Raw genomic sequence first — 12,061 nt, 5'->3', positions numbered from 1 at the left:
TTGACTACGGTTTTAACTGCAGCAGGGCTGCACTGAACACTGAAAATACGAAGTCAGCAAATCTGCTGCCTTTCTCACTGCTGATACAGATTATACAGACGCTTGCCTTTTTGAAATGCCTTTTGTGAAACCTACGTACACAGTCCTCCACTATTACTGTACGTAACTATATATTTGGGGAAGGAATTTGACAAGTGATTGTTAATTCAAGGAATCTTTGGACAAGCACTCACTTATGTATTGCTGTAGTGCACAAGAAAGCAAAATGGACTATAAGCGGCGCTTTTTGCTTGGCGGGTCCAAGCAAAAAGTGCAGCAACACCAGCAGTATCAAATGCCTGAGCTAGGCAGGACCCTGAGCGCACCGCTGGCATCTACATCCCCAGCATCCCCCTTGGTCTCCTCAGCTGCTGCAGGCAGCTGCAGCCACCCTGTGTCCCATACGACTCCGATTGCAGACATCCAGCAGGGAATCTCCAAATACCTGGATGCACTCAATGTGTTTTGCCGTACAAGCACTTTCCTTACAGACCTTTTCAGCAGTGTGTTTAGGAACTCGCACTATTCTAAGGCAGCTATGCAACTGAAAGACGTGCAGGAACATGTCATGGAAGCAGCGAGTCGACTCACAGCAGCAATAAAACCAGAAATAGCAAAAATGCTGATGGAACTGAGTGCAGGAGCTGCAAACTTTAAAGATCAAAAAGAGTTCAGCCTACAAGACATTGAGGTAAGTTACTGTTTTGCATGTGAATTTGTGTCATTCCTTCTTAGTTGGACATCTCTGCAAAATCACTTATTCACCGAAAGTTCCCTCTGCTTTGCCTTGTATTTGTGGACAGTGCTGGTAAAAAGATAAACTCTTCATTTCCTGTGTTTTCTTGAAAGTAGTAAGTCATTTGCAGTGCCTAACTTCCAGCTATGTTGAATCAGGTACTTAATAGGTATTTCTGTATAAGAACTTGAACTCTATTTAAAGGTTTCATGAAATAAGAAACATGAGGTACAAATTATATTGTATCACCTATATATTTCTAAATGGTAATCTTTTATATGATGTAATCTTAAAACCAGCAATCCAACAACCTCTTTATTCTTGAGGGAAGCCATGCTTAGTTTAAAAATAATAATGCAAAACAAGAACAAAAACCCCCAACCAACCAAACCAGCACCCTGCCTCTCCAAACCAGCTAGATAGAAGTTTTAAACAATTTTCTGTTTTTTTGTTATTACATTAATTTGCTTTAAATTGATTTAAATTAAAATTTTTATTTTAATTTGCTTTAATTACACAATAAAATTAACAATAAAATTAATTTTATTATTTTTTATTATTTTTGTTAATTTAATAAAATTAATAAAATTAATTTGCTTTAAATTGATTTTTAAATCAATTTAAATTTTTTAAAATTACATTATTTTGCTATTACTGTTAATATTTCTAACAGTATTAAGCCATCATATTCTAAATCAGCCTATACTTTCCTTAGTATTATCTGTTCTAAGGGAAACCCTGAACACCGGGAGCGGCGTATTGTCATCAGTGTTTGTGTAAAGCTGCATATTATGTGACTAGTGATTGAAACTGATGCGAAATCATATTTGATCACTCTTCTAAGCATTTTTGTATTTTTGAGCTGTTGTGCTTAGAAGAAAAATACCATGCTAGACTGAGACATTTTACATTTTGCATTGTAAAAAATTTGTCCTGACTTTGCTATAATTTCCATACGTTGGCAGAGAGTGCCCAACAGCCAAAACTCACAGAGTCTGGAGTTAAAAGAGGATCCCCAACTCGCATTGTGCCTGGCTGGGTATTTCTGGGTATTTCTCCTGTAGTAAATGTCTTAACTGCGTAACAAGCAGTGTTAAGTGACAGTCACAGATGAATCCCTGGTGTTTTAAGTAGTTCCTCATATTTTGACATATTTCTTTACTTTACAGCAGTTGTTGCAAAGTTATTCCTACAGAACTTCGTCCTGAGTGGAAAACTAATTTTTGAGTTCTCCTATTTTTTATGTAGATTTCAGGTAACTTTGTAAGGATAAATGTTATATACACAGCATATATCTGCTTTCTGTAACTGCACAACTTATGGATGAAGTAGTTAAGTGGAATATTATTTGTAGTACATAATTGTAGTGAGAAATATGGCTGTTTTCAGTGTTGTATGCTTAGTATAGAATGAATTAAAATTTGCTATATATCTGTTATAATTGTCTTCTGTGGACTGGTATTTTTGAAGGCAATCTAATAACATCACTGTTTTTAGCTATAGTATCTGTATACTGCTTTTATAACCTGGTCAAGCAATTCTAGGTACTAATTTAGACCCTGCCCCACACGCTGCATGGAGAGTGCTTCTTCAGCAGGGAGTTCACCAGCAAAGCAAAACATTGTTTGCTTAAGTTGGCTGTGTGTCCTACCAGCTTAAAGCAAAAGTAGGGAAACTTGCTTTAGTCCCTGCTTTACCTGTATAAACCTAACCCATATTCCTGAGCAGCATGTGCACCTGTCATGCTGTTCTCAACAGGCAGCTCTGTGGTAGGAACAAAAGTAAAGAGAATGCAGGCAAAACCAGCTGCATTGCTTGGTTCTGGTTTTGGGCATATCTTGAAGAAATTGATCATTTGTCATTGTACTTTTACCATAGAATCTCAGACTGGTTTGGGTTGGAAGGGCCCTTAAAGCTCATCCAGTTCCAACCGCCTGTCATGAGCAGGGACATCTTCCACTAGAGCAGGTTGCTCCAAGCCCCTGTGTCCAACCTGGCCTTGAACACTGCCAGGGATGGGACATCCACAGCTTCTCTGGGCACCCCGTGCCAGCGCCTCAGCACCCTCACAGGGAAGAACTTCTGCCTAATGTCTAATCTAAATCTCCCCTCTATCAGCTTAAAGCCATTCCCTCTTGTCCTGTCACTACAGGTCCTTGTAACAAGTCCCACTCCAGCGTTCTTGTAAGCCCCCTTTAGGTACTGGAAGGCTCTCCATCTTCCATATAGCTTTTTTTTTTAAAAAAAAAATGATCAAGATTCACAGGAATTTTTGTGTAGTGATGCAAGTACTATGTTCTGCTTTTGCTTTAGAACCAGCAAAATTTAAGGTTTTGATACTGACTCTAATGGTGGTTTTGTAAATCAGCCAGGGAGCATGGTTTAGATGACTTAAGTATATGGGCAAGCTAGTTGGGTGAATGTTCCCAGGAAGCAGTTATCAGTGCTCACTGTCAAATGGACCTTGGCAGGTCAGTATAGAGAATATATTTAAGTTTGTAGATGACTTGGAAAGCATTTGATACAAGTATGCTGGAAGACCTGCTGAATTAAAAAATAATCTTGAATTGAACAAACGAGTTTTTAGTTTGGGTTAGAATTCAGAGGGGAAAATTTAATGTTGCAATGTTTAAAAATACATTTTCAGCCTCAGAAGTGAACCCCCTGGGAAGCAGTTCTGAAGAACTGTTCTATGGCTTATGGTAGTCATACGTTGAGTAGGAGTCAGTATTGTGTGGTTGCAAATAATAAATCGGTGGTGTTGATACTGTGCAAAGAGGCAGTTGTCATGCATTTAACATGACTGTAACCTGCAAGAACCATGGAAGAAGCATTCAACTCTCTTCATTGGTTATTATGGCCTTAAACACAACAGTGCCCCCATGTACCACTGTTGGGGTAGTTAGAGAAATAGTGAGCAACTGGAGAGACAACAGAGAATAACAAGAGCAATCAGACATCCAGGAAATAGGACTTCAGAGGACAAAATGAAAGGACTGACCCTACAAAAAGAGAAGACATAACAAGGAAAATCAGAATTGTTCAGGTATGTAAGAAGCTGGAAGAAGATGTGGTATTGCTTTGTTGTTAATGTCCACATAAGGTGGAGCAAGAAGTAATGAATTTAAATTTCAGAATGCAAGATTCGTATTAGATGCTGTGGAAATACTTTGTAGTGTTAGTGAAGCACTGACGTGGATTGGTACAAAGGGTAAGGAGCCTGCATCATGCATAATTTGCAGAACAGGTTAAACCTGCATCTAGGAAAACTAACCCAGGTGAAATTGCTCCTTGCTTGGGACAGTAGGGTGACCTTCGAGAGCCTCTCCTACTCTGTGTTTCTGTGATTTGAAGACTGAGCTATTTATGCTGAAATTTTAATTTAAGAAAGTGTGGGTTAGGATTTTTTCCCCATATATGTAGGAAATTTAACATTTTTTTGAAACTATCACCAAGATTAAAAAGTTCACAATAGAAACAGAAAAACATGAAGGGCTTGCCTAATTTCATCAGAGTTCACTGACCAGGGAAACTGAGGGCGAAAGAGTGTGACAGCCAGTGTAATTGTTTCCTTAGGAAATACAAGGGGGAAATAAAGTAATATCTGAATTTGCTTTTATAGCTTCTGTAGTGAAAGAACTTGCAACTCTGAGAGAGGGTTGAGTGACGGTTGAATGTCTGAGTGGCAGCTCAGCGATATCCTGTGAAGAGGTACTCCAGACTCTCTTATTTGAAGGATTGACTCTGATATTACAGAAACAGTGAGAGGTGAGTTGTACTTCGTGGTAGGGTGAGAGGAGAGAACCTCAAATTCCTGAGGAGGACGTGAGAGCAAGGCTTTTTCTATGAGTGAGCCTAGCTAAGGGAGACACACTTTTCCTAAGCCTGCCTCATCAGAGCCAGTATCTCTTGAGGAAGAGTGAGAAAAATAAGCAGAGCAGGTTTGTCTTTAGAAATTTAGCAGAGAGCTGTAGCTTTTTTATAGTGCCACACATTTTTATCTAGTGGGCTTTAGCCCCAGGGCAGGCAGTATCAAGAAAACTTCAGGTTTTGATGAACAGACTTAGATTTGAACTACAAAAAAAGTGGTGCAGCCTGGCCTGTAGCAGCAGTGGATGAGGGGTTTAATTAATTTACTGTTTTTTTAGCAGAACAAAGCTTGTTAGTTCAGAGCTGTCTGCCAGGATGTGCAAGAAGATGACTTCTCTTGATCAAAGTATTGGTGACAGATAGAGTTTTCCAAGGTTTCTTAATTTCAGAAATGCAAATGCTGAGTTTTGTTTTCTGCCTTTCATTTCCTCTTTCAAAAAACTTTGAATTCTCAGGTGTTTTGTGCTTATATGGGTGAGAAACAGGTTGGAAATCAAGGGGAAGAAGAGTGCATTTTATGTTAAGTTTTCTAGCTCTGTTGAAAGCTGGAAGACTGCAGTAAAACTGCACTCCTGTTAATAAAAGTGCTAAAGGAAATCCGGGGGGGAGGGGGAAAATTAAAACTGGAAAAAAGTTTGTGTATTTCCTCATCTTCTATGAAGTTTTGCAGCAGCCTCAGTACTGCAAAATGTGAAGAATGAATCTTGGTTTAGCTACGTGGAGCTTGTGTCTTGTCTTAGAAGTGGTAGTAATGACAGATGTACATGCTGCCTTCCTAAACAAAATGGAAACGTGAATGGGCACAGGATGTTTACTTGGATACTTGTCTTTGTACTAAACAGAGTTATTCTTTTTGGCTTTTATCTGTATAGTAAATGAAGATTTTTGATCAAGAAGCTCGTGGGACAGAAATGTCTAAGTAAATGCAAAATGTAAGCTGTCCTTAGCAAACATTGTACAGCACAATTTTAAATACATTTTGAAAAATTATTATTGTCTTTGCTGTTATTTGCAGGGATTGGCTTCAGACTTTCCCAAGTTGAGAAACTGTCAGTAGCAAAAAGCTGCTTCAAATCAGTAGAAAATGCTATGGCTTGCTGCAATGCCGTTGTCCTCTTGTCTTGCTCTGCAGTCTCATGATCTGCTCTCAGATCTGTTAGCATTGTCTTTAGAAATGCTTTGTACTACATTTTAATGGCTTTTTATTTTTAAAATGCTTAACACTTAAATGCTTTTTTGCTAAATCGTAGTTAGCATTTTAGTAGCTGTCAGATTATCACTACTGGTTGAGCATTAGCAGAAATGAGTCTGTCGGGTTGCCCATATGTGCTAATACCATAGCTGTAATTCTGCTGGAATCTAGTTTGTCTTGTAGGTACCACTTCTTCAATGAGCAGGACTGTGTCTTCCCTTGGAGGGGAAGACACAGTTTGGTCATGAGTTCACTCTTGCAAACTGCAGGGCACTGCTGCATAGTAAAAATGAATAATATTCTGCCCACTTTCAGTAATATGTGGGAAAGGGTGCAATTTCATCATCTGCTACACCAGTTTGAGTCATACCTCCTTGTTAGCTTCATTATGTTGCTATTTTAAGCTGACTCTTCAGTGGGTAGATGGGTTGTGCACAGGCTTATCGTTACCCAAACTGTTAAGAACTCTGTTAAGGGAAAAGGAGGTAGTAGGAAACCACTGAAAAGTGTGTTGTGGTGTTTTGGGTTTTTGAGTGTTTTGTTTGTTTAGGGAAATAGCCCTCCCTCCCAATGAAAAAAATCTGCTATGTAAGATAGTACTTGGAACTGCAGGTCAGCGTTTGTATGAAGTGTGGAAGGCTGACACTGGTTGTTGTTAACTTTATTAGTGGCAGTGTTCTTTTTTTTAAAGAACCTGTTGTGTAAGATCTGTTTGCCAGGGAATTTGCATAACATCACTGTTTAGAAATCTGGCAATTTTATGTGTGCACTTTGTCCAGCAATATACTCCAAAGTTGATTGTGTGCCCCCATTATGAGAATGGTATAGGACTGATTAACCTAACACTGCATCTCTACCTGATGCTCCTGTTTGTAGGTAGCCAGTTTGATTAAACTCAGCGTCTGTTTCAGAGACAAGAAATTCTGAAGTGAGACCTCCCCAAAAAGTCTCATTGCTTCCAACTGCCTAAACAGAAAGACAGATTCCTTTAGGTAGGGCTATTCCCTGCTGAGATAGATAGCTGTCCTGCCTGGTAACGTTAAGGAAGTCAAGATGCTAGAGCTGTATTTCTTGGGACAAAAAGCTTGCAAGCTGAAGACTTCATTGTATGTGCAATATAAAGTATTCTAGGAAATGGCTTAAGAAAACACATCACTATGAAGAAGTTATTAGTTGACACCTGTGATGATTTCACTTTGTCTTTAGTTACTGCACAGTCTCTTAGTCTCTAGGTTTTTAGTACTTACTGTGGTCTAAAGTAGGAGAGTTAAACAGTTCTGTATGGAAAAGTAGGAAAAAATAACCTTGCAAAAAGAGATAGTGGTGTCTCCATCTGTGGAAAAAACACATCCATATGCTAATACCGTTCTGCAGGCTTTGCAACAGAGATTTAGTATATTGCTTTACACACTTCGGTGACTGCTGGCCAGCCCTGGCTGTATTTGTTAAACTGTGGTAGTTGTACTTCTTTCTCCAGTTAAGACAGTTTCAGCTCTTCGGAAGAAAACCCTCAAGAAGTGAACTTTAAAGCAAAGTGAGTTTGGCATCTGCAGTAAGCGTTTAATAGTGCAAAAATCCTCCACCACTTGGATTTTATTTAAGCAGTTAAAACTATCCTTTCCCATTTCTGAGGAAGGCTGAAATAGATTATTTTTTTAACAAAATAGGAGTTCAGTTAAGCAGATGTTACTATTTATCTTTACTGTTTAACATTGTAAATTATACTAGGCATGTTGTGTGCTACCACTTGAAAAAACTAAATAATTTGTTTATTTTGAGCATTATTCCCAGGCAGGGGAAACTTTAACCTCTGTACCTTAAATATTCTTTGAAACTTAATCAGCTTGAAATTCGTAATGAGTCCTAGTTTCTTCTTCCCCTGAGAACTGCATTCTTTGTACACAGAAATATTCAGATCACCAGTTTTCTTACAAATATTTCTAACCTTGCAGCTAGGAATGTTGGAGGGGTTTTTTTTCATTTTATCATTTGCTGACTGCTTTTTTAATAAGGCAAACTCCTTTCAGAGGTCAGTCAAAATACTAAAAATGTTTAATTTCATGCCTTGTACAAAGAAGGGAAGTGATTGAACCAGAATGGAATGTCAAAAGGAGTCCGGATGCAATGGAAAATAGCATTGCCACCACTGGTTCTTCTGAAGTAGATAGTTAATGCATATAACTGTTCGTGTGACTACAGAGTCTTGCCAGAAAGATCATTGTGTCGGAATATTTTTATTCCAGAAGAATGTAGCTGAAAATAAGCCTGATGATTTATTTGCTCCAAGGCATAATGGCTTTGTACATTATCTATGTATTTTATGATTTATTCCTAAAATGGAATTCGAGTCTTCTTTTAATCAGTCAAAGTCAAATATACATTTTAAACCACTTTGTGTGACAAACTCCAAAAAAGAAAAAAACCACTCTGAATAGCTTTTAAATACTTCCTACAGTAATTTGGAAAATACTTGCTTCTTTACTGCATTGTAGCTGTGCTTTGTGGTAAGCTTTGGTTTGCTTAGAAGAGCATGACCCTGAGGGTAGATGGAGCACTCCTGTTTGTGCTGCTTTGCTTTCCAGGTTGTCTTGCTGGATGGCTCCACTCCTGTCTGGTCTTCCATGTGTTGTGACTGTGCCTAAATACTCAAGTTGTGTTATCTGATTTGTTTGTAGTAACTGAGGCATATGTTTGTCTTTGGTCATAATTCTGATTAGCACTGGTATGACAGAGGGAGATAAATGGGGATGGAAACGTGCAGGGAACAGCGGTCTGGGATGCAGAGTTGGGACCCTCTTCCCCAGCACAGTGCTAGTGCTGCGCTCAGCCCAGTGAGTATGGGAAGGCATCAGCAGCCCTTCGCTTCCCTGCTTTTCCTCGGGCTTTCCAAGTGAGTACTCCATGACCCATTTCAGTGAAGTATTCTGAAGAGAAGATTTGTGCCAGCATTAGCAGTTCCTGTCAGACAGTGCAAGCAACAGAGCCGCAACTTTGTGCGTTCTGCAGTCACTGTTACATTCTAAAAATGGCACTGTGTTGTCACTGCATTATGTGGCAAAATGTTTTCATGCTTATTGCTGATTATTGCTCTGCTTGGAAGATAAACTGCTGGATTAAACTTCTCTGATTTTAATGATACTGTTTTAAAATTATTCAGGCTTTTGTTTTGCTTTGGGTTTTTTAGCATAAATTCAGTAAGGTCTATGTGCAAGTAGGTTTTGCTGTTGACTTTGTCCTTGTGATAGTATGCTACTCCCCTTTTTGTATTGTTTCATGTACTCAGTATTGCTAAGTAACTGAACAAGGTTTTCATTCTTTAAATAACTGTAACTTGAGTGCAGAAAAATGACATGGGATCAGTGTGATCACCCTTTAATTCATAGAAACCAATGTTTGCTTGCTGATTACCTTACTCTTAAGTAAATGGTTAAATATCAAGTGTTACTTACGATCTGAAGTGTTATTTTAATAGAAACAAAAGAGCTGAGTACCCCAGACACTGAACAAGGAAGAAGAGAAACTTCCATGAAATCCTCTACTTGCTTGAAAAGGGTTTGTTTCTTCTCCCACAGGTACTTGGGCGATGTTTCTTGACGGTGATGCAGGTCCACTTTCAGTTCCTGTCACAAGCTTTGCAGAAGGTCCAGCCAGTGGCACACTCTTGCTTTGCTGAAGCTGTAGCCCAGGAGAGAAAGAATGTTAGTGGGGCTGGAACCTCAAATATAAGCCCCACAAATGAGCTAGAAGATGCAATAAGATCATGGAGAGGAGCAGCAGAGGTATGGAGGTCTTGCTGTAGTTACATTATATTTAGTGAAATGGCAGTTACATTTAGTGAAACCTAAATTTAGGCTGGATGCCCTTTATTAGGGCATTATAGGAAGAAAGTCTTTGATTTTTAAAACATGCTACATTTGAAGTGGGGAACATGGTGCAGTTAGTTTTAGCTGTATGCTGATTATACCCATATGCTGTTTTACTTATACCCATATGCTATTTTACCTGATGTATTTCTGCCCTGTGTAAAGTTTTCTTTGTGATATATAGGGAGTATATAAGGAGTGCACAGTTTTTGTTAGTAATGAATTAACAGCGTTCAGGTGTGGTTTCGCAGAAGTGGTAAAATGTTTGAAAAAACAGCAGAAAACCTTAATGAAAAATAATTTAGATTATGTTTAAAGCTTTTCTGCTTTCTGTTGCACTGTTGAAGTCTGCAGAGTGATAGATCAGAGTGGCTTCAGACACTGCATGCACATTTTCCTTAAATTCAGGTAACTTGGAGCATATGCTTTTGAAGCCCAATTTGGCAGCACACACAGGCTTTTTATAGTCATCTTGACTGGAAATCTTGTCAAGGTTTCCATTTATCAACCTGGAATGTGCAAGGTGTACGAAAGCAAACAAGTTTCTTTTAGAACTATGAATGCAGAGGAATTGTTTGTAATTTTTACTGCAGCATAAATTTATTTCGTTGGATAAAATAAGGATTTGGGAGTGCTTTAGGTGTAATACAGATAACTGTAACAGGTCTAATCCTGGTATAGCTGTGCTCCTTTTGCAATAAAACCAGTTATTTTTGCGTTTAATATACTTGTTTCCTTAAAACTCTTACAATTTCTAGAAATGCCCTGCCATTGCTATGAAGTTTATTTAAAATGGGGTTAAAATTAAACTTCGGTCTGCAGAATCTGAGTCCTTAACTTCCCCTTGTACCTCCTTGACAGCCCCCTTCAGCTATTTCTGTTAATAAAACCTGTATTTTGAAATAGAGTTTAATGCAAGTATTACACTAATGAAATCCTTCATTAAACATGCATGGAGAGGAGAAGAGAAAAATACAGATTCTTCCTAGTTCCTAGAATAAAAATAGAAGAAACTTCTCAATTTTTATGGTTGCCCAAAATAACTACTCTGAAGTATTTGTGGGGGGGTTTAAGATAGCATTAGAAAAATCTGCGCTCTTTCATAATTTATACAGGCTAATATACAAGTCATTTTGATAGAAGGGAGATTTGAAATACTGAAATCTTCCCAAATTTTAACTTTGTGGAGGAAGGCAATCCATTATTTCCATACAAAACCAGCTTTCTTGACAGGGAATACTGTTTCAGAATAAAGTTTAAGACAATATTTTGTCAGTAGCTTGAAACTGTTTTCCCTTTTTAAGATTTTTGACTTGGAAAACGCTGTAATTCTGTATGCATCAATGAGGTGAGCAATGACCATTGGCTGTAGCACCAAAAATCCCCAATTTCAGCATCCTGCTTTAGAGCAAGACTCCTTCATAGTCTGAAAAAATAAGCTTTTTCCAAGACCTTAAATGCAGTTGCGAGCAGGTTTTTTTTTGTTTTACTCTGCTCAGTCGTGTATTATTTTACAGTTAAAACTAGATATGTGACTTTTCATATTTCTTATTTTTAAAAATCATACTACATAGAACTATTCTCCTGCTGTGCTAAGTTGATCTTACTCTTGTGTGGCTCTTCTCAAATCACACCACAGTAATCAACCTCAATTTCATAAAATAGATCCTGTGTACACAGGAGTGTTGTCCACATGGTTAAATGTATTTCTGTGGCAAGTAATACCCTTTATGTTGAAGTTGTAAGTCTCTCCTCTGGTAATGACAGTCATCATGTGGCCTGTGTAACAGGATCCTTAGTCCTGAGAGGGAGCTGGAATAGTAACAGCAAACAATGAATTAAGTCACTAGCCAACACCTGTATGCCATACAGATTATGTGAGATTTGTACTTTCAAAGTAGCAGTAGAGATTTAATAAATTATAATAAATAATCTCCTCTGGTCCTTCCCACCAGGTGCTGCTTCTCAACTCCTTTATAATGTTTTAAACTCTGTGGGGTTTTGGGGGTTTTTTTTCTCTTCTTTAAAATTGAATTAAGCTTGACCTGGTTTAAAGTTGAACCTCTTTACGCTGGATTTTTATTTTTCATTACAGGCCACATCTCGACTCCGAGAAAGAGGCTGTGATGGATGTTTGGCAGGAATTGAAGTTCAGCAGCTTTTCTGCTCACAGAGTGTGGCAATCCCTGAACATCAGCTTAAAGAGCTAAACATGAAAATTGACAGTGCTTTGCAGGTAGTTTTTAAAGACTGCAGCTTTCATGTGCATGTAGTACGGTCTGTGGGCCAAGGAATGAAATAAGTAATGACTGTCTTACTGCAGAAATATGTACCACAGCAGCCATAAGGTATTTGAGAATT

At 38.3% G+C, this 12,061-nt stretch overlaps 1 protein-coding gene across 1 annotated transcript in view; it reads left to right on the top strand.

Moving 5' to 3' along the window:
* Positions 1-235: 235 nt before the first annotated feature.
* The window catches only part of GARRE1 (granule associated Rac and RHOG effector 1), a gene marked incomplete at its 5' end in the record, with an annotated part of 33,243 nt that continues 21,417 nt past the window's right edge, over positions 236-12,061 (top strand). Inside the window, 3 exons of the mRNA XM_080638807.1 lie at positions 236-730; positions 9,410-9,616; positions 11,796-11,936. Of these exons, the coding sequence (XP_080494933.1) occupies positions 236-730; positions 9,410-9,616; positions 11,796-11,936 (843 nt within the window). The remainder of the gene's footprint in view (positions 731-9,409; positions 9,617-11,795; positions 11,937-12,061) is intronic.

The sequence above is a fragment of the Psittacula echo genome, assembly GCF_963264785.1.
Source record: "Psittacula echo genome assembly, chromosome: Z".
Taxonomy (NCBI): domain Eukaryota; kingdom Metazoa; phylum Chordata; class Aves; order Psittaciformes; family Psittacidae; genus Psittacula; species Psittacula echo.
The sequence above is the reverse complement of the archived record's forward strand: the minus strand, read 5'-3'. Positions and strand labels throughout refer to the sequence as shown.